At 47.1% G+C, this 23,085-nt stretch overlaps 1 protein-coding gene across 18 annotated transcripts in view; it reads left to right on the top strand.

Annotated features, from left to right (window-relative positions):
* Positions 1-23,085, top strand: part of PTPRF (protein tyrosine phosphatase, receptor type F) — a 287,080-nt gene that overhangs the window by 191,253 nt on the left and 72,742 nt on the right. For all 18 annotated transcript variants that reach the window (XM_027683284.1, XM_027683287.1, XM_027683288.1 and 15 more), the window contains 2 exons: positions 5,322-5,432; positions 21,905-22,174. In XM_027683284.1, the coding sequence (XP_027539085.1) occupies positions 5,322-5,432; positions 21,905-22,174 (381 nt within the window). The remainder of the gene's footprint in view (positions 1-5,321; positions 5,433-21,904; positions 22,175-23,085) is intronic.

Below are 23,085 nucleotides of genomic sequence, written 5' to 3'. Positions count from 1 at the left end.
TCTCTGCCCGAGTCCGGCTCATGGTAGCAGTCGGGTGCTCTCAGCAGCTGCCTCTGGTGCTCAGGAGAGTGATTTCTCAGCAGTGCTGCCATCCAGAACAGGCCCCTTGCATGCCAATCACCGGCCTCTCAGGCATAATAACCATAATGAACACTAACAATGAAAATATATTTGTAGTTACCTTGTTTTGCATATTTGGCAGTGCCAGTGGCTGGTGGAGGCTGGGTGCAATCCTCTGTAACAGCTGGGAGATGCTGCTGTTATAAATTACCAAAAATAGTGAATATGGGAAATGCTTATTTTCATTATTAGTGACTCTTGCATGGTTTTGGTGGTTTTTAATGGCAAGTGTTGGTTATCTCAGGCAGCAACCAGGGAGTCAGAGTCCAGCTCTCTCATTGTAAGGGCTTCACAGTGTCTCTTTCTCCACCGTATTCACACTTATGGGTCCTTGTTTGGTCTGGGGTTGCCTCTGATCCTGCTTCACAGCTCCCTGGATTTTATTAGAGGAATTCTCCTTCTCTAGGAGGGAATTTCTAGCAGAAGGGATTGGGACCCACACCTGAGCACTGGCTGAAGACAGGGCTAAAAATAGTGCTGCAGTCAGTCAGTATTTATGTGAAGGAAGCTGGTGGGAGGGAGAGGTAAAGAGAAGGGAGGGTTTTAGGGGTAGCCATGTGCTCTAGTGTGCAGGGTGGGCAAAATTTACCTCTTCACTGAGAGAAAAGGCCCTGGTTAGGTAGCTGGGTTTGTTACATCTGTGTTACAAGTCCTTTCCTTGGATGAGTGCCGTGACTGCAGCCTGCTTCCTCTGACTCTGGGGTACTTACAGGAGCATTTCATTCCATGTCTGGAATTTTATAACCAGGGCAAAAAGTCAGTCTCCATGTTGAGAGCCAGGAGGACTGAGGCTGTGAATGCCTCATTTGAGAACAAGAGCCTCTTCCGTCACAGGGGATGGAGCTCTGAGCTGAATAGATATGGAAGAGTGTCGCCCCGGGATCTGCTGTGTTTGGCTCCATGCAGTGCTCTCTGGGAGAAGAGAGCATAGGCACCTGATGGGCTACAGAGCAGGATTTCAGAGATCAATTTGTATGGTGGCACAGAGCCTTTTACGTTCCCTTTGTTACCTAGAGGAGAGAGTGACAAGCCCTCCATGGCGCAACAGCACCCAGCACTGCCAACAAGCATCCCTTATCAGGATTTGCCTTTCCATGCTTTCTCTGTGCAGTGCACTTTTTAAATGCTGCTTTTAACCACTGTCACTGCAACTAATGATTCTGCCTGAGCACAAGTATATTTGAATAGATAAGTATCTTGGAAAGCTGCTAAGGGGGCTGTGCTGTCTGTGCCGGAGTTAAAGAGCACAAGAAAAGCCAGGAGAGGAAGGGAGGGCCTGGCAAGGAGATACCAGCACAGAGGAAAGAGGAATAAGGAATACAGTAGAAGGAATGCTTGTCAGTCAGCAGAGCTGGCTCTTGCCCTCAGCCCCAGAAAGCTCTGCCTTGTCACTGGAGAGCAGCCAGGGGTTTTTCTCAGGAGCTGTCAGCTCTCTGATAAGCTGAGATGTGTTATCGGGAGCAGATCCGAGCCACAAGCAAGACTGACTGACATGGGAGCATGGTGAGGAATAGCTGCCCCTCTTTTCCTGCTGGAGCCCCGCTGTGGCTCAGGGGCTTAGGAGGCAGCAGAGGTCCAGTGGTGCTCCACTGAAGGGTTTCACTCTGATGTGCAAGAAACGCTGCAGAACCCCACAAACCCCCAAACAAGCTGTTCACTGCTCCTCTGTGTACTTGTGTGAGTGTCCTGATGGTAGTGGGTGCATGTCCTCATGCATCCTCTGAAGCCATGCTGTGTCTGATTGCACGTCAGGACTCAGCCCTGCAAACAGGAACAAAGCACCTGGCACAGGAGCACTAGAAGAGTCCGTGTGAGAAGTCTACGGGAACATCCTGTGTGGACAAGACCTTACTCAGCAACTTGTGCAACATAAATCCCAAAGTAATGAATAAAAGTAAATCAGCCTTCCTGGCCCTGGTTTGCAGAGGCGCAGAAGATTATGAGATGTTGACAGGGCTAGGAATAGAAATCAGGTCCTTTGCACTTGTCAAGGCAAGGAGTTCACTGCACTTTTGAGAATCTTTGGATGCAGCTTCCATGAATTTCAGGGAAAGGAGCTACTCAGAACTCAATTCTTCCTTTCCTGTACTCCTTGTGTCCTGTCCAGCCTAGATGTGAACCTTCCAAGAGGCGAAACTATTGAATTTCTCTGGGATCATTGAACTAATGCTGGGAGCATTTTATATGTAGGGAGTTTTTTCCCAAGTCTCAGATGCATTTGTCTCCAGCTTTCTGATCCCAGAAATGTCTTAGCTTCTTAATTATATTTGTAATTCTTTGTACTCTGAGACACCCTACACTTTCCTGGATCCATCACTTAGTTGTAAGTTGTCCTTCAAGAAGACTCCTGTGGTCCCACTGACTGCCATCAGTTTACCATGATCCTTCCAGTTTCTGCTCGCTGTCAGCCGTGCTGCAGGATCTGTATGTTTGTCTAATGATGATTTATTGCAGTACCTGTTTTCTTTCTGGTTCATTTGAGAGGTTTGCGTTAACTTCCTTCTGCTCTGGGTTTTCTCTTGCTCCTGACACACCTTAGTTTGAATAGTTGTGCCAACCCAGACTAAACTAGAATCCCTTGCCCAGTGTCCCTGAGCACTTTGTAGGCAGTTGCTGACACCTGTTACATGTTCATAGTGTGATTTTAGAGATTGGTCCATGCTGGCTGCAGAACTGACAGGCATTAACAGCATGTCATTTGAAACTCCCCTCTGCCCTCATTTTCTTCATCCTCTTATGTTTTTTCTTTCTGCTGTTGAGGTCCCTAGAGATAAAAAAATACTTTGACTGCCATTTAAGTGGCATGAGGGTCACAAGTATAAAGGGTATAAATACCAGTGATATCTGTTAAATGGCTAAAAGGGGCATGTTAAAAGATATGTGTTTATGGCAGGATTAGCTAGGGATATTACTTTTTTCTAGGCAGATACCCCTGCCTGTCACCTGAAGCTGGCTCTGCTCCCAGCCCAGCCAGTTGGGTTTTTTATTAATTTTGGGTATGTTTTGCATTAGGTAGCTTTTCCCAGCCAAGCTTGATGCAAGCACTTGGAATGAGCTCTGCAGCACATGCATGCCCAAGGAGTAACGAGCAGAAATTACAAAGGGGGTAATACATGGTGAGTTCCAGGAAAATCTTCCTGACAGAGAGCGTAACGAGGCAGTGGCATCAATTCCTTGAGGAGGTGGTGAAAGACCTATCACTTGGCACATTTAAAATGGGATCGGACAGAACACAAGTCCATTTACAACAGGGAGCAATCCTGCCCTGCCCCCCAGGGATGCACGAGGTAACATAATAGGTCTTCTCCATTTCTAGATTCTCTGCTTCTCTGTATTGTGTCAATGCGAGGAATCTTCGTCCTGCTCCACTGCCTGTCATGCTGCTGTCTGCTTGAAGATGTTTTTCCCAGACAGGGTGTAGAAATTTACTGTCCTCCCTGAATTAAGCAGATGAGCTCTGTAGGCTTTGGCCTGTGTGTGTCCAGAGAGTGCTGTGGCTAGGCAAGCTACCAGGTCCTTTTGTTAGTAAGTGGAAAGACTTTTGCAAACAAGCTTTCTCTGTCTAGCTGAAGCCTCATTTCCAGCACTAATGCAACAATAGGGAGGGCTCTGTATATCATTTTTATTATATGGCAGAACCCAGGGAAGTTCATTTTTCCCCATGACATATAGGCTTATGCTACAGTCTCAATTTATCCTTCTAAATAATGTAGGTGGCAGTGGTTGATTCACATTAGTTTTTCTTCTGTACTGATGATATGAAAAACGGAGTTTGACCTCTGCAGCTTGAACCAGCAAGAAGGGAGAAGGCAATTTCCCTGGCTATTCTCAGTGCGGCTCTCAGTGGTCATTTTGAACTGTGGCAGGCAGAAATGAGTTCAAATCCTTACAAGCAAAGGGGTTAATGTTTTTCAGTTCAGTATATGGTTTGTGAGCAGAGTTGCCCTCTTACAGGCAGTCCTAACCAGTAGAATCTGGGCACTTGGGGTCACTTAAAAAATTATTCCCACAGTGCCTGGGGGAAGCAGGCTGAACAGCAGCTGCTTCAGTGCCTGCCAAGGGCCGTGCACTCCTGCAGTGCCATAGCTGCCATGTGCATCCTGCTGCTTGCTTTCTCTGCATCTCCATCTTTTACTCTGAGTATGGAGCCTGGTTCAGGAAGTTTAGGTGTGAGCAGTTGTGCCAGGCAATAAGTTGGATGAAAGGCCAGCCTCCCAGGCTGAGCAGTGCTGGACACCAGGGGAATAGGCTGAGCAGATGAGAGAAAACCACCTTAGACCATTGCTCGCTTCCACATCATGAGTCCTGTGCAGGTTGCCCATGTAAATTGGTACTGTGTGTGCTCTGACAGTTACTGCCATTATTCAGATGTGCCCCTCACACATCTGATGCTTTGGGGATGGGATCTGATCATGACCTAAGGAACCTGCAGTCTGGGATAAGCAACTATTCCTGACCCAAAGCTGGGGGAGCAGGCACTGCTGGGACAAAGGGAGGGTGGCTTTCACGAGAGGGCCATGCAGCAAATTGTGTGTATTGCATTGGTGTGTATCTTTGTTGTCTCAGGCTGAGTGTCTAATCTTTTTATATCATGTATAATGAAATCTGAAAGAACAAGGAGATCACTAACATGGAGAAAGCTGACTAAAGACAGTGTTTTCTCAAAAAGGGATGTCTGTTGGAAGGCAGGGTGGTGAAGTGGGAGGGATGGGACTCCGCCAATTTCTGCAGGAAGGTCGCAATTTGTTGGGTGCTTACTAAGCTTTGTGTGGATCAGATAAGAAACAAACAGCTACAGTTAGTGTGCTTTGTGCTTGGCTGTTTTGATTAAAGGTTTATTAAAGGTTCTTTTATTAGACAGGAGTCCCATACAAAGCTGTAATTAATACGTGCGTATGTGTATGGTTTTTTTCCTTTATTGAAGCAATGAATATAAGTGCTTGGGGTGGTTGGAAATACAACAGTAACTGGTTCCCTGCACATTAGAAAAATAACAATAACCAATTCCACAAGTTTCTAACAGCAGACTGGGTACCTTTGGCTGCATGCTGGTATCCTGTGGGTCCAGGGAACATCATGAAATATTTATCCAGGAAGATACCTTAAAAGCGTGGGGCATGGCCTTCCTTTTCAGAGGCTGTCAGTTTGATTACCAGATTTGCTATAACCTGAATTGTCTGTTTCATCTTGTTTGTGTACAGGAGCTCTGCAAATAGAGAACAGTGAGGAGTCAGACCAAGGCAAATACGAATGTGTTGCAACCAACAGCGCGGGAACCCGCTACTCTGCCCCAGCTAACCTTTATGTTCGAGGTAAGAGCAGCATCCACACAAGGAGGTCACTCTCCTCCTTTCCAAAAGGCTCCATGGCTTTCACTGAAGGAGAATGTTCCCTGCCTTAGTATGTTCCCCAGTCACAGCTGATGGATTGTGTGATGGGGCCTTCTTCTCAGAAACCAGCAAGTTACGTTCAGTAGTATCTTTGATCCACATCGTTTTTTACTCTCATTTCTGGAAATCTGTTGTTGCTGTTTATGTGGTATTATGTAAAATGCTGAAATACGGGCAGAATTGGAATTCCTTTCTCCCTTGAACTCCTTAACTTTGTGTCATAGTTATTTTAATTGGGATCAAGTGGTGCTTAATCCTCTTAGTATAAACTAACCTTTGGTGGAGTACTGTAAAACTGGTCATGCTCTGCTGAGCCAGAGGTGCTCAGCTATAGTGAGACAATATTTAGGCCTCTGCTTTGGAATGTGTACCTTTAAAAACTGAATATCTCTTTGGAGTTGTCCTAATCCATCTTATATGCATCAATGATTGAGCCTCTGGGTATTAAGGGCTCACACTGGGAACCTGCTGGAAATTAGCCACAGTTCATATAAAGTGATTTTTCTAATGGTTATGCTATGTTGCCAATTTAAAACTGTTTTCAACATACCAAAATAACTAGGTTTTATATTAGGACGGTCTCCTGGCAGTTTTGTTACTCTACATTGAAGGTGTTTGAATTAGCTTGGAGAGAAGCAAGGGCACTTTCTGTTAATTTTGGCAAGAAAAAAATGTGCTGCTTCATAGAGAACTCTGTAGAACCAGAGCCACTGGTCAGGAACCCTTGGGAAATGTAGTTATGGGTTTCCCAAGAGGAGAAAGAACATTGTTGTGCTGGTGCAACTCATTGCTTGTTAGGAAGTTAGTACCAGATTTTATTTCCATGTAGTAAATCAACAGTCTAATAATAAAACCTCATATTCATTTCTTCCTTCCTCTGATTTGAAGAAAGAAAATACAATCTTAAAGCTGTATTGCTTTGGTTAGTATGGAAAGAGGACATGAGAATAATAAAAGTCTTCTTGTGGCTATGTGTTTGCTTCTAGGAGTGGCTTCTGGCATTGTTTTTGTTGCTTATTATGGGGGACTGCTTTTCTATTTTGCAGCGTAATTTGGATTATAAGAGTCTTTGGAAGACTGAAGTATCCAATTAGGCATGTTCAGAAGATGAAGCTATATCTATGCAATGGAATCACTCATTTCACTCTCACAATGTACTTATGGATGATTTTGAACTCTCTGTATTCGTGCAATTTCATTTTTCAGGCAAGCTGTACTAAAACTCATCCCAGATTGACCCTTTGCACTCTGAGAGAAAGAATTCTAGTTACCAGGTTGGCTGTTGGTGCACAGGTTTTTGTGGATACCCAGCTGCATTGCTGTAGTATTTGGGATGCTTTTGCTTCCTGTAACATGCTCAGACTGTCAATGTTCTGTTTTCTGTAGAGATGTGGCTGAAAAAAGGCACAGAAGCTTCAAGAGGTAGAAAAGCATCTTCTTATGAACTTCTCGATTTCTTACTAATGAACACTCTTTGTTTAGCAAATGAATCCCATAGGACTGAGGAGTGCACTGAATTTTACACTTGGTTTGCTGCTCAGCAAGGTTTTCATCTGTCCTGTCTGGGCTAAGCACGGGCCATGGATGGTCTGTGCATGCGAGAGGACCCCGACGTTCACCAAAGAAAGCATGTTCTTAGGCATATGTTTGGCTGTTAACTGTCTTTTTTTTTTTTTTGCACATAAATTTTTGGAACAAGCCTTTCTCTTGCACGTAATCTTTACGACATGAGTTTACAACCTGTGTGATCCTGATACAGTCCTGATGTATATTTAAGATGCGATACCCCATAAATTATTATCAGATGATATTTCCTGTACATTCCAGGTCTTAGATGGTATCTTTGCTTGCAATTTCTGATAGCAAATGTTCTGCTAAAAAAAAAGTCGTATTGTTACTACATTAGTTAAAGACTTCAAAAAGTTACTCAAACTGAGAACAATATTTCTTTAACGAGCAAGGGAAAAAAATAAAATGTCTTTCTTTCTTAGCTCTGGGATGCAGAATAAAAGAATCCCTGGGGGGGGTTTCTTGTGATAGTCCTGCAGTGTTGTCATTAGACAGATCAGTGACTTGGAGTAGGATCTTCATAAAGTGCCTGCATCTTTGCTAGAGAGGACATTAATTAATGCTAAATTACAGTGGAAATTAAGTATGTGGGCTGCACTGCCATTGCTTGGTGGTTTTATAATGACTGACCTCATTGCAGTGAATACCCAAGAAGCCACTTCCTTGGGAAGCGTGGCTGAGTGTGGAGCAGCAGCACTAATTTCCGTAGTGGAGTTCTTGGGGCTGCTTGTGCCTGCTCTCATTTACAGCCTATTGTTTTTCTAATAGTTCAAATGTTTGCTTGTCTCTTGACTCCTGGGATTTTTGTTTTTGATCGTGTCCTCCCCTTTCCTAGCCTCCCAGGTAATCCTTTGTGAGGGGGCTGTGTTGGAAAGCACAGGCTCATTAGCATCTTTATACTATTCATGCTAACAAAGGAAGAGACTGGGTGCTGAGAAGGAGTATCCAGGCACTGCTCAGGGCTTTCTATATCAGTGAAAAAGCAGGAGGAGGAAGGAGCAGGCTCCACCAGTGTCTTGTCTCTGTGAATCCTTTACAGCCAGCACTTCTGCACAGATGGACTTCATTAAAAGTTAAAACATTTCCACACCAGGGATTTGTAAAGGAAAATGGATGCATTTTCCTTGCAGCTATTATTTTCATCTTACTAAGTGTGCTGGAAAGCAACCCTCATAAGCCTTCTGCTTCTGGACTGATGGGTCTATCTGGCTGCTGCTGCCAAGCTGGGGCTCGTCACTGGGATCTGACTGCCTCCCACTGCCAGAGGGCTGCAGAAAACATCCAGACCATCAGAGGAGCAAGAACAGGGTGAAAAGCAAGAGCAGGGAGTGTGCCAGGGCAAGGTGGGTATCTGGAGCATAGCAGGGATTTTAAAGGGCACAGTGGCATATTCCTATCCTGCCCTTTGAGCACAAGCATGTTTGCCAGGGCTGGTTTGGATGATGTTGTTACCACCATGAGGAAACACTCATCCATTTGTGGTCCATGGTTACATCTACCACAGTATATTGTAACAGTGATTAGATTTGGGACTCGATGGTGCTGAAGGGAGAAGGGAAGGGAATAGAAACATATGGAAGATGTGAATCCTCTAATCCAGAGAGCTTACTGTCTAATTTAGCAGCAAAAGATCCAAGAAGTTTACTCAAGGCATTCAAGAAATTGATTTAAGAGTAGAAGGCAGAATGGACCTAGTGTGGAAAAAAAGAAAAAGGTGGTGTCATTTCATCATACCCACTGGGATTACAGTATAATTGCACTGACTCACTTACACTATTGGTTTTTAAGGAACACATTTCATTTTTCATTTGCCTACAGCTTCAGGGACGTCTGCACAAAGAGGAGCATTTTCAGCCAAAAGTCTTGTCCTGTGAAATGCTGTGAAGGTGGTGACCTGTGTGGTGCACCCCTCAACAGTGGCACTGTTATTTGACTCTTTCCCTGTATGAAGAGGCTTTTCCACCCTTCTGTTTCTCTAGACATGACATTATTTTTTTCCTACTTCAGTGAAGCAGATGAGCAGGAAGACTGTGTAGAAGAATATCCTTATTAATACACTGTGGAGTTCACTAGGTGTGTTCCCCAGTGCTACTTACAGCAGTGAGCAATGCCTACAGAATAGTACTTACGGGAGCATTGCCTGCATTTCTCATCAAATGAGAAATCTGCTGCCCAGTTTTCACTTCTTAAGTGCTGCTTTTCAGGCCTTCAGGGCATGGCCCTGTGGGGCAAGCACAGTGAGTTCCCTGGCCCAAAATGCTACACATACTATACAGAAGCAGCCACACAGCTACTTTTAGAAAAAGACCATTTAAAGCTGAATTGTCTGCTCTTTCCCCAAATTGCAAACTAGTAAATCAGACTGCAGTAAATAGAAATGGTATTACTGCAAAAATCTGTGCTTTCTTCATCTGCTTTTTGAAAGGCCAGGCTAGTGTTTCACTTGGCAGCAGGGAACCTTGCTTGGAGTCCGAAGTTTTATTTGCCAAATTTCACCAAGGAGCCATCACCCCAAAAGAATTTTGGATAGTGGCTCTGTTCCTAGCAGCAATTCTCTGGCCTCTGCAGGGTTTTACCCTTGGGAACTTGGCACTAGCTTAGGCTCAGACACAGAGGGAGCTCACCAAAATGGCTACTTGTGGCTATATGATACTTACTGCAGCAGGGACCTTGTGTAAATAATAATAATTCTGAATGACTGACGTGGGCCTGGAGCAGCAAGACTTGACGCCTTGAAAAAGAACATTTTCTGCTTATGTAATATTAAAACGGCTAAAATAGCAACAGCAGTCAAAGCTCGAGGCTATTGCCAGGAGAAGAGTAGAAGCTGAGGACAGTGGTTGAACAGTCAGGAACCGAAACTGGGGATGTCTGAAAAATTGCTGAACAACAAGGGAGTATGTTTGTTTACAACCCAGCTACATGCACACTTCTGGCAATGTGCTCCGTTAAACCTGCCTGTCCTCGGGGTTGGTGGGGGTGACAGTACTTGCCCGGAGAGGGACACTGCTGGTGCTTGAGGGCCTGGCAGCGATCACAGGCAAGCAGAGACTGGAGAGACTTGTGAGGGAGTCCTGGATGACAGGAAACATGAACTGGCAGCTGAATCAGACTGGATGACCCAGACTGCTGCTTGGGACAGATGTCTGCCCTGGACCATCCGAAGAAGCAAAACCAGGCTGCAGCAGAGGCCACAGAGTGTAACCCTCAGCAGTTGGTACAAGGCTGAGGAGGGCTGCGGGTCTGAAGGGCCACGATCCCCCTGCTCTGTGCAGTCCTGACCTCGAGGTAACGCTGCAACTCAGCAGCGCAACAGAGGGCGGTGACACTGATGAAGAAAGGGCACTCCTTTTTATGGGATTTCGGTACTTTTGACTTCATTTCCTCTACCCCGAGGTGCTTCTCCATGCTGAAGCTGTGGCCATGCTGCTGTAGCCCAAGTCAGAGCAGCTGTGGTTTGGGCAGGGGCACCCCTGTTGGTTGTTAGCAGGCTCAGGGTGAGCGCAGCCCGAGCTGTGCCGCGCACAACACCGGCAGACAGACACTGCTCACTCAGAACCACGGCTCGTGCTGCCCTGGCTGTGTCTGTCCTCATGCTGGAGCTGCCTGGCTTCAGAGCCAGAGAAGCACATGGAGGCTTCTGCCAAGTTTTCTCCTCCCCACATATTACTATGAATATTTTTGTCATGTTTTTCTCCTGGCATGAAGTGTGTTCACCATCAGTGTTGCTCTGAGCATTCTGCTGTGCCATAATGATTTTAATGATCATGGTTTAATAAATAGTAGTTCTTTGTCCTTCAGCGAGCCCATTCCATCTTAAGATTTCAGTGTGCTTTATAGAACTCAACTAAATAAGCTTAACAGTTTTATTCCTTGCAAAGTCCTTTGATGGTTCAAAGTGCAATGTGAGGCTCAAGTCTGATTATTTGTAAAATGACCTTTATGGAAAATAGAAGGAGAGTGACTGGTGGCTCAGTGCGTGATAATGCAACACAGAAATGGACTTGAAAACCTCTTTCCCACATGACCTACACAGACGTCTGTGGAACAATTAGGCCTGCATATCTGTGCCAACTAAATGTCCATTCCCTCCCCTTCCATATCCACTTGCACAAAGGGCTAAGAAATACATCTCTGGTGCTCTGCGATTTTCTGCTCTTAATTGAATTCATGCATGCATGTGTGTGCACTATGAATGGGAAAGGATGATTGGGCGCCCTGAGCATCCTGTCTGTCTCTCTAGGATGGAATATACTCATCACTGTGGCATGGGAACATCGTTCATCGGGTATAATGGGAGGTTGTCTTATTCTCATGTAATCTGGCATAAAAAAGACAATCTGTCCTTTTGTTCCTCTATACCACTAAAAGCTGTAAAGGATAAAATTTGATTTATGTGGAGTCCTTGAGACACAAGATGTGCTTTTGGAGATAAGCAGGAACAGGTTCATCCCCCTCTGGGTTTTTGTTAACCTCTCTGTCTTTTTTATTCCAAAGTGTCTGGGTTGGCCTTTACAGTAATGCCTTGCATAGCACCAGAGGGTTTTTGCACAGGACAGATGCTGGTAGTTCCCAGCAGAATTGCAGAGCCAATTGGGATAATGAACTTTCTTGTTGCTTTCAGGAAAGTATTAGCTTCCCACTTTGAAAAGCTTTCATAATGTGTTCCTTTGTTTGAGCTAGTGATCTAAACTCTTAGACCTGTGCGTTCGTGTCCTGGCCACAGCCTCCTGCCTTGTTTCAGGAACCTAATACTCAAGAATATTCAAAAGCAGAGCCTCCCATAAGTCCAAATTCATTCTTTCTGCAGCAGGCTGCTATGGTTAGAGTGCTGTTGCTGCATAGACAAGCACATCTCTGGCAGGGTAAAACAGCCAAATTCAATCAGCATGGGAATTTCTGCCTACAGAGCACGGGAGCCATCCGACACATCTCTGATACAGCCTTGCTCTTTACTTCTTTGCTGTTTCAACTTGGAACTCAAAAGGAGCCCCACTGTTACCTTCTGGAGCTTGCTAGCCTCACTTGGCTTGCTTTGTCTTGCACTTAGACTTAGGCATGTTCAGCTTAGCTGCCAGGCAGCTCGGGTTTGTGGGAACAAGGTGGTGTGCCTAGTGAGCTGTCATATTCTGCACAGGGGATACTCTGGGTAACCCCAGTCTTAAATCCTCTGTCCCTACATGGTGGGGTGGCAGATGTTATTTACTGTCACTGATCAGAGTCATTTGTTCTGTATAAAAGCAGAAAAACTGTTGATAAAACATGCTTCCTAGCTTAGGAGTGACATGGATAAAGAACTGGAGATAAGGGAGCATGTGAATGGGATCTGTAAGGAGATGAAACTTTCAATTTGCCATTTATCAGGTTTATCTCAGATAAAGCAGCAGCTGTTTAAGCCTTAACTAAAGAAAAAGCAGAACTTGCTGCCCAGGTGTTCCCTCTCACCTTACAGCTGTTCCAAAATAGCCTGATACTGGTTTTATTCCTTATAAACCACTAATATAAAAAGAGATTAAGAGATAATCCAGCAATTAATGACAAATAGCAGGTCCTAAACTTGCTCCTGTTTGACAAACCAGAAAGTAATCTGTTTGAATTAGTGTGTTTCATATGTGTCTCCTCACCTTTCCAGCTCTAATCTGAAATGTCAACATGTGGGGAAAGCCACTGCTGGAGCCTACTCCTATCCATGCCCACTGATGGGCCTGCAATCCCTGCCAGATTCCCTCCCAAAAAAAAAGCTCCTGGCTGTCCCCAGCTGCAGCAGCACCCCTCACCTTGTCCCCAGGCAGGCCAAGTGGCACCACAGCGAGTCCCTGTAGTGTGGCTGGGGTCCATCAGTCCTCCCCAAGGGCAGGGGGTGGCTCTGCAGCTTCGGCAGCAAGGACAAGTGTTCCTTTAGCTGTTCCAGCATCATCCACCAGTATGGATGCTTCAGCTTCTTACCCTTCAGTCTCACAGTCCCCATGGGTGCAGCAGGTTGGTCTGTGCTGGCAGCACTTGGAGTTTGTGTTGCCCTGTTGCGATGTCAGTGCTGCTTTCCAGAAATGCAGCCGTTCACGGGCGTGTCTGGTTTGCCAGAACCACTGTCCTTCCTGGGCAAGGGCAGGAAACAAATCCTCCCTGTTGGGAAGAGCTCAGCAGAAGGCAGGAGCCCCTCATTGTCTGCTGAGGCCACGCAGATGTGATATGCTCCATTAGATTAGGAAATAAAGTGTTAGCTTGGGAGCAGCAATAAAAAGGTTCCCTCCCATCACAGGGTCTCACAGGATCAAATGAGCCTTATGTTAATGTTTTGTAGACCAAGAGGTAAATCCCCTGTGTGAAGCAGGCCAGAGGAAACCTGGACCTTAAGCTAGGACTGTTTGAGGATGCCTGGGTGGGGCTCCTTGCTGGATGTGACCCTCATTTATGGGCCAGTTTAACTCTGAGTTGGCTGGTTCAGGTCCCCTGATATCAGTTCAGTTGAAGGAACGTAAACAAGTGTTTTGCTGTTCTCCAGCAAGCTCCACTGCACTTTGTAGGCCACTGTGGTACCTGTTATTGGTACCTTATTGTCTTGCTTGTACCATGTCAGTGTTGGTTAAAATGCTGTCCTCTGATCGCTGGACATGGCTGGCTGTACTGTTGCACTGTATAATGCCACATGCTGTTCTCTAATTTGCAGTGTTTCTGCTGGAAAGCAAAATCCTCCCCCCGCCTTCTCCTTCCCCCATCAAAAATGTGACTCATAAGCAGTCTTTAACTATCAAATCCATTTGTGTATTCTCTCGGTGAGGGTTCGATTACAGCTGATACACCACGGATCTGTAGCTGGAATGAGGTCACTCCTGCTAGAGAAATAAGATCTTCTTTGTCTATGAGGAAAATGCAACTAACCTTCTACTGTCTCTCCCGCAGGAACAAAAACTGGGACCTGCTCAATTCTCTCTGGGTGTTTTGTCCTTCTGATTTCTTGTCCACCTCTCGCTCACAGCACAGTACCAATAAGGCTCTCCCAAAACTGAGCCCAGCTGAGACTGCGCATGTCTGTCACTTGCCTAATACCTCTCTGCTGCATTTAGCTCTTTGTTTGGAGAGGGGGAACAGCTCTTCATGGTAGAAGATTTTTCCATTCACCACTTGGAGCATTTCTTTCGTACTTTATAAAATTCAGATCTACGTATATGCTCTTCCCAGCGTGTGGTCAAATGGGTTTGAAGTGCCTTTGCCATCATCTCTGTAGCTGGAGCGGGTGTGTGGGAGCAGTCTGTGTGATGGCTGGAGTCTCACTCTGTGTGTGCCTGAGTGTTTTGCACATGTAAACGTGTCTGTGCTTCCAGCATCTGGCCCAGAGCAGGGCAGTCCCTGAAGCACCCTCATGTGAGTATGTGTGGGATGTGAGGTCCCCTCCGCCCTGCCTTGAGGAGTGGTGAGTGGGTCCAGGAGGCGGAGGGGCCGGCCCTGCTCCGGGCCAGAGCGGTGCGAGTACGGCACACTCTGTCCATGGAATGGTGTGTGTGCACGGTGGGAAGTCGTGGCTGACCTCTGTAGTCTTGTCTTGTCGTTTCAGTGGTGTGCGGACAGATGAAGCTTGGCCTGTTTTTACTCTCTGTGTTTTTCCTTGTCTTTTTTTATTCCCTCCTCATCTTCATCGCACTCTGCCATCAAACAAAACAAACTTTCATCTCTCAGATCAGCGAGAAGGTTGGTCCTTTTCACTTCTTATCCATCTACAGTACGCCACGTCAGATGGGACTTTTCCAGTAGGGAGAGGAGAGCCATCCCCAAAAGGGGAGGGGGCCCTGCAGATTCTGGCTCCTTTCCAGGCACAGCCACAGTGTGCCTGATGAAATCTGCTTACTGTTTGCTGTGACTCTGGTGATGGCATTGATACTTTGCTTGCATGCCTTTGTTGCTTGAGAATGCACAGAATATATTTTGCATGCAAATACCAGCCAGAGCAGTTTTGTCAAAGGCAGGGTAGGAAGAAGTGCATGCTGCTGTATGTGGTGTCCTTCTCTAACCCTTTATCTGTGCTAGGTGCAAGTGTAATACCTCTAAGCTGCTGCTGCTTTCTGGCTGGAGATCAAGAGCAGTCTTTGGAAGCAGAGATCAGAATGATCTCCAGTCCCCTCACAAGCTGCTAGGGAGAGCAGGTTCCTCAATTCCTCCTGTAACTTTAAAAGTTTTAACTTTCTCTAGAGGTGAAAAGCTTACTTTTGATCTCAGCTGAAGGAGAACCCAGGATGCTGCCCTCAGTTGCCACAAGGCAGCAGGGGCAGCTGGCTGAGATGCAAGTCCCTCGTGCTGAGGCAGCTTCCCTGCTCCTCGGCAGTCCCTGCTCTGGCAGTGACCCCTTCTCCATGCTCAGACCAGGGCCCTTTGCACAAGCAGGTCTGCCTCTGATTTCTTTCCTGGGGCTGGGTCTTCCTCTTGCTGGCAAAAGAGAAGGGAACTCTAGCAGAGGCCCCAGAAATAGCCAAGGTGGCTCAGGGAGGCCCATGGTGATGTGCACAGGAGCTCGTAGCCCCTCAGCAAAACCTGCTTTGTGCTTTGCCGTGCTGTGTCCTGCTGCCCTCAGAGAGCCAGAGATGAATAAAGGACAATAGTGAAAGGCAACTCCAGCTTTTAAATTAAATCTAGCTCCAGACCTAGCTTGAGGCACTCATGGTGTCATGCTGAGGAAAGCTGATGTTTCTGGCAGAAGTCCTGAGTTAGTTTCTAGAGATGACTCCTGCACCAAACAGGTTCCATGCGGGTCTGTCCCTCCACAGCACTAGAGGTGAGGGATGCTCACAGCGGCTCTCCGGGCCAGTGCTGCTCCCAGGGAAGAGACCCTGGCTCCTCTGACACATACTTTCAGGCACCTGGATGAGTTGATCTTATAATCATCACTGGAACAAGTTTTAACAAGTTGTCATAGCAGTTGTTCCAGTACACTGAGTTCGATCCCGTTTCTCTCCCTGGAACGTGCTCTCATTTAGATTGTACTGAGGCACGGGACCTTTTGTTGTTTACCCTCTAAAAATAGATTTTGTAGAGGATAAAATTACCTGAGCCCAAGACAACGATGAAAAATGAGAACAAGGAAGGAAAGAGAAGAAATTAAAGCCAAGGCCCAAAGCCTCCCTGATTTCAGTGAATTTGGAGCACTGCTGTGATGGCTGAGGCACCTCTGGAGAATAAACCTTTGACAGGGCACTTAAATGTTTTAGCCACATGGCTTAGCTGAGGGGAGGCAGCTGAGAATGGATATAAGCTAGCAGGAGTGGAGAATTTCTCATTCTTTGTGTCGACCCCTCCTTCCCACTCCACCAAAAATACCCACGTACACAAATATTTAATGTGAAGCCAGAAATTAGTTTCTAAATATTCCAGTGGGATTTGCCATGCTTATAATTTGTTTGGCGCTGATAATTACATCTTACATTTTTCCAGCTTTACTTAAAAGTGTGTACTGCTAACCCATGCATTTAATTATTGCTCTGTGACTGCTACAAGGTTATTTATTAACGAGTTATTTTATCTTGATACAGTGGATCTTTTCTCTTATTCACCTCCTTAATGTTGTGTTATTTTCATCAGAGAAATTTCAGAGAGGGAATGCAAATTGCAGAGCTCCACAATCTTACTCTCCCTTACTTTGCTATTAGTATGTCAGTATGCTGAATGCTGATGTGTCTCCAGTGCTGCACCACTGTAATGATATATCCTCTTTTATATGTGGTTGTCAGCGCAAATAATTAGACCTAAAAGTTATAGCTGAAATATAATCCAAAAATGGCAAGGCCCTGTTTTGGAAATTGTCTATAAAATGTCAGCACTCAAGGATGCATTGGGAGCATAAATAGTACAGCATTGTTTGAGCACAAGATTAGACTGTAAATGCATTTTTTCTGGTTCCCATTTTTCCTCTCCTGCTGTTGATTCTGTCAATAGATTGTGAGACTTCAGCAACTGCCTTTCCATTTGAAGTCCTTCCTTAAAATGATAGCGCTAGGGAGAGATGAAAGGTGTCTGTGGATGAGTAAACCATGCAGACCGATGATCATGTTTGAGGTTAGCTCCCAGATTCACTCCTTCCCGACTTGGAGGAGGTGGTTCCTGAGGAAGGCAGGAGTTCTGACAGGATAGGAGTGTGCCAAGGGCAAGAGCACACCCCATCCACTAGGGATCCTTCAGCTTGCCTGGCTGGAGTAATGAAAGTGGACAGTCTCACACTCTCAAAGGTGTGCCCCAGCATCACACACTACTGCGTTTCTCAGTTGGGGGGTTAGAGCAGAGCCCCCCAAACTTGCCTTGGCTGTGCTGGGATAGGAGGAGCAGCAGCCCAGGCAGTCCTAGTTCTCCTTCAGATCAAACAGGACTTCGGGCTGCTCATCCCTCATGCAGAGGAGGAGCAAAAGGGAGAGGATGTCAGGACAGCAATGCAGGACCAGAGCATCTGGGATTGCCTCAGAGAGGAGCAGAGAAGTGTGCAGAGCACAGGCACAACTCTCCATCACCATGGGGCAGTGCCCAGAGAGCCTGCCATGGGGTGCCAGGAAGGGGAAAGATGACGCCCAGAGTTGGGTGCCAGGTAGGCATGGTAGGAAGGAAACCAAAAAGTGGGAGCAGGCAAGTAGAGGTGTCTGGATCTCTGCAAGCTGGAGGGAGGGGTGTGAGCGTTGTCCTTTGCTCAGCTGTACTGTGGCCAAGACAGCCAGCAGGAAACAGCAATTTGGTTTCCCCTTCCCTAGCAGCACTGCACGGTTTTGGAAGCCTGGACAGTCCTCCTGGCACTGCTGTGTTTCCAGCAGGGCCTCGATGGATGCCAGCAGTGTCTCAGCACATGAGAGGGACTAACAGCACCAGCCTGAGAGCCCTGAGCTCAGAGCCTGGGGCTCTTGCTGACCGCAGCAGGGAGGGGGGGTCCCTGGTTCTCCAGGGGGTAACGTCACCCTCAGAGGGAACCTGAGACATTGGGAAACAGCCACTCCCATGCTGAAAGGAGCCAGGCAATCGATTGATGCTCTTTGCTCTCAAGGCAAGGAATGTGCATGTTAATGCATGCTGAATTTTTAACATTTCTCAACCCTTGTGGCTCTTGTGTTGCCTGCTCACCTCCTTCCTCCCTGCAGTCCCCCCAGTGAGTGGGGAACCAGTCTCCACACTGTCTTTTCTCCCTGTCCTGTGAGATCCAGGGTTGCATTGCTCAGGTTGCATTGCACTCACTGCTCACTGGTCCAGGGTTTCACTTCACTTCCCAGGGAATGCTCTCAACGGGGAGGTGTGCTGAATAGTGGAGCAGCACAGAGCCCTTACGATGCCTATTCTTGGGATGAATGATAATGAATCTCATTTTTGACAGTCTGCTGGTTTAACTAAACCTCTGAATTATACTATTGTCCATTGAAATCATTTTAATATTCACAGCAATTTTCCCTGTGCTGTTCTTGCAAAACCTCGAAACCACCTTCTTCTGATCTTTATCCAAAAAGAAGATTAAAAAAAAATGCAAAATCATGTCAAGAAAATTGTAATAACGAGGGAAATTTCATTGCTGCAGTAAATGAAGAACAACAAAATTTTCTGGAGCACTTAAGGTAGCATCATGGACTGTGCTAGCCCATGTGATTTTACTTGTAAATTGGACAGAAATCCTGAGAATTTTGCTTTTTGAGGAGTTATACTGATTTAAATTATTACCAGACTCTTAGGCTAGAAAAGCAAGCAACTTAAATCATTGGCTTGAGCCTGAGGAATGTGTTGATGGTGCTGTACAAGCTGCTGTGAGAGCTCTGCCAGCTCACACTAATGCTAACTGACAGCACCTCCCCTTCTCCCTCCATACTGACTGGGACGAGAAGCTGCCAATTATCCCCCAGGAGGATGGGAGGCCAATGGAGCCCGTCCCTTCCTTTGCACGTGCTCCTGCCAGGGCATCGTCTGGGCCAGATCTCTTACCGAAGGCGCTGCCCTGACCCCCTCCCGTGTAGAGAGCTGACCCCTACACATGGCATCCATTTTTAGCAGCTGCGGTGCCTTGGGCACTGCTGCTCTCTGGTGCAGAGCAGTGAGCCCATCTCGGCAGCTCTGCCGGTGTGCTAACGAGGGGAGGACAGCTCAGCCACGCTGGGTTGCAGAAATGCACGGCAGAGGCCTCTTTGACCACTCCTCTGTTGCCAGGCTGGAGAGCCAAGGCCCCACACAACTTCCTGGTGTGTCCTGTGCCGAGGCTGGTGAGGCCTGTGTGCACTCTTGTACTATGATTCACAGGAGATCCCTGCCGTTCTCCTGTCCCTTCTCTAGGCACAGGAGTGCACTAACCACCTCTGCTGCTCCCCCGTGTGTGGCACAGGGGAGAGTGCCTTCCAAAGGGGCTCAGCCCTTCCCTTTGCCCTGCAGAGCGCTGCTGAGACAGCCCCCAGCGCCTCTGAAGTGCCTCTTCCCTGTGCTGTCCACAGGGGAGCATATGACAGTCAGCTGCTGGCGTCCCTGGGGGGAGATGACCACAGCACCCACTGCCTCTGCAAGACACATCAAGGGCGACACGGCACTGATGGGTCTCACAGCCCCAGGAGCACCCTGGAAGCAGGGACACTGGGTGGGGTACAGGGGAGTCTGTGGCGGGCTGTACTGCCTCTGGTCTCACAGGGCTGGAAGTGAAAATCTGGTTTTGCATGCTGGGCTCTGACTTTTCTTGCACGGCCTCGTGTCCTCCAGTGTCTTGTCTTCCCGTGTCCCTGTACATGAGTTTCTGTGCATCTTCCCTCTCCCTGTCCTGCCCTTCCACCACTGTCTCTCTGACTTTGCAGTGGCCTCCGGTGCCTGCCAGCCTGTTTGCCTTGTGCATGTGCGTGAGTGTTCTCTGCACACCTATGGCTTTATCCTCGAGGTGTGGCTTTTTTTGTTTTAATACAGCTTGGGTGGGTGGGTGGGTTTGGTCCTTTGATGGGGACGGAATTGGAACAGCTTCTACCTGGAATAATTCGACGGCATTTTCATTCGAAAATGAAACCTAACTCTTAACAAATGGTGCTGGGATGCTTTGGTTGGAAATACACACCATCATGTTAAACCATTGCCATGTCCATCAGGTTAAGTCTGTACTCTCATGACTGCATAGCATTTTAGTACACTTTCAGTTCTGTCTCATTTGGGGAGCGCTGCCCCATCAGTCAGGTAACACCTCACTGGTGATTGCTCATGTAGGTATTGATTGGAGATTTAATAATTGATTAAAAGAAGCATACAGCAAGACTTTGGATTTAGACATTCAAAAAAAAAAAAGGCAAAGGAAGTTATCCTTACCCTGGCTGGTAAGGAGCTAATGAGCCCTGTTTTGTCACTGAGACGATGTGTAGTACACACACGATGTTGACAGTATTGTCTAATTTATCACAAAGTCTTAGCTCTGTTGTACATGCTAGTGTGGGGGCTTCTGCGTTCAGTCTATTTCTGCAAGCCTGATGGTTTGGGGATGAATCATCAAAGAGAGCACTAGTGAAATTTGATTGGGGGAGAGTCAGCTTGGCAAGCGGAGCTGACACCTCTGCAGCTCAGGGGGGTGTCAGCAGCTTTACTGTCTGCGGAGATGCCGTGGTGGCAGGAGCCGAGCCGGCAGAGCCGCGACTCCCCAGACCCCCATCGCCCGGGGGGGCATGTTGTGAGCTGGCACTGCTCAGGCTCCTGCCCGATTTCCACCTGCCCCCAGTGCTGTGGCAGCCCAATGCACTGATGGAAGAGCGCAATTGTCAGGGAGAGGCTCCTCGGGAGCCGGTCAGTCGTGAACCCTGAACCCGCTGCCCGGGGGCCGCCGTTCTGGTGGAGGAGGCTGGAGGAGAGCAGGGCTGCTGGGCGAGACACGTTCAAGCAGTTTCCTTTTTTAACTACAGACTAAAATGAGCTTGCCCAGAGGAGACAAAGATTTACCGAGCACAGTTGTTTCTCTACCCTTGCTTAAATAGGCCCATAACACTAACCCTGAAGAAGGGGCCTCATTTCTCAGTGTCATTTTCCTGACGGGAATGCATATGGCAGGCAGCTTTAGAGGTTTATTGTAGCTGAGAGTTGCTTACAAATAAGTCTTGAATGAAATACCCAGCAAGGGATTGATATGAAGAGAAGCTGTGCAATGCAATAAGGAGGAATACATCTCCCGAAGAGCTGCCACAAAGGTGGGAAGGGTTCTGCCAGCCCAGCTCTCTTCTGTCAAAATGTATATGATCTCACATCTGTCAGGATTAGTTCTCTCCTGCCCAGCAAGGTGATCTCTTCAGGCCCTGACAATGTCATGCAGCTCTGGTGACTATTTTTTTCTGAGCCAAGGTAGAACCTGAGTTACATTTTGAAAGGAATTATATTTTATTTAGTAGCCCACGTGTGCTAATTCAAAAAAGAAACCCTTTCTGCTGCCCCTGCCCAAACCCTATGAGGTTTAGGGGATGGGCTGCTTTACTCTAGAGCTAATAAATTGAACAGGTAATTCTGTTTTGCAGAGCTTCAGTGGGCCCTGCGCAGAGAGAGTGTGTGACCGGCATTTTGCATACTCTCTAATTAGAGGGATGTAATTTAAATGAAGGAATGTTTCATGTTAGTAATATGATTTCAAAAGGCCATGTTTGGAGGGAATGGATTGAGCCATCCCTTAATGAGTTCTTCTAATAAGATGCCAGTGGCAAAGGAAGGAGAGCAAAGTGTGTGCAATTTGGCAAAGTAGCGAACAGCTTTTGCACTTCATTTTATCTGCCCTGGGGGGGAGACAGGCAAGAACGTTGAACCCCTCTCACGTACCCCCAGAGTGCAGCTGAGTGCTCTCTGCTGGTTCTGTGACCCTACTAGCTGTGTCCTCCTTGTTTCAGTGCGGCGTGTTGCTCCTCGATTCTCTATCCCTCCGAGCAACCACGAGGTGATGCCTGGGGGGAGCGTGAACCTCACGTGTGTGGCAGTAGGTGCTCCCATGCCCTACGTGAAGTGGATGGCTGGTGTGGAGGAGCTGACCAAAGAAGATGAGATGCCTGTCGGTAGGAATGTCCTAGAGCTGACTAACATCATGCAGTCTGCCAACTACACCTGCGTGGCCATCTCCTCCCTTGGCATGATCGAAGCCACAGCCCAGATCAGCGTCAAAGGTAAGGAATTATTCCTTGTGGTGCACCTACTTGGGTTTCAACACCGTAGCCTTTTGCCAAAGTGTTTTTGGCTGCAGCCAACTGACTGCAGTCTTCTGTCACTTTTCCACCTTGCAACTTTTCTACCTTCCACTCACAACTTTGGTTTTTGCTGCTCACAGTACAGGACTTGCTCTGAGGGTCATTTTCCCTCTCCCTGCAAGTGGCATGACGGGAGACAAGCTTGTGTCAGGCTGGGTCCCTGTTAAGCCACAAGGGAACCTCTCTGAGTCTGTGTTTATCCCAGCTATGTCTGTCTTGTTCCGTGCATCAGCAGGATCAGCTCAGCACAGCAGCAGGCTGTGGGCTGTCCTGGGGCAGGGTCTGTGGATGTCTGCAGTCAGAGGGCTGTTTGCACAGGGACGTCCTCTTGCACTAAGAGTAGGACAAGGTCAATCCCAGCAATGTGAAGTGTCCATGGAGCTCACCAGAATGAGCATCCTCCCCCCCTGCAGGGAGGAGCTGTATGTGTTCATTTGAAAATTGTTGCATATTCATCTGTCAGCTTTTTTCCTTACTGCTGTGGCTCTTTCCCTTTCTCTTTCGTGTGTTGCTGTTCTTAAGGCATGCTTCCTTCCAACATTTCACTGGTAGCTTTGCCCCAAAGAGGATGCTGTTGCTGATTACTGACCATAGGGCAGCCAACTCAGCTCCCTAACAGGAGGCTGAAGGTGTCCTGCATTTCCCATCTGGGGGCCTAGCAGGTCCACATTTATCCCTTTCCTCCTCTCCTTGCAGTTGATTTGTAGCTCAGATTTCCAGAGATATATCATCTTTTGAGTCTGTCTGTTCTTGCAGGCCTCTTCCTGCACTATGGTCAGCTTTAGCACAGAATTCCTGCTGGAACAAATCACAGAATTGAGTGTTAGCCC

Source organism: Neopelma chrysocephalum, unplaced genomic scaffold (genome assembly GCF_003984885.1).
Source record: "Neopelma chrysocephalum unplaced genomic scaffold, ASM398488v2 Primary Assembly neopelma1_64, whole genome shotgun sequence".
In the NCBI taxonomy this organism is placed as follows: Eukaryota; Metazoa; Chordata; class Aves; order Passeriformes; family Pipridae; genus Neopelma; species Neopelma chrysocephalum.
Note: the sequence above shows the minus strand (reverse complement) of the source record. Positions and strands in the feature narration are given on the sequence as shown.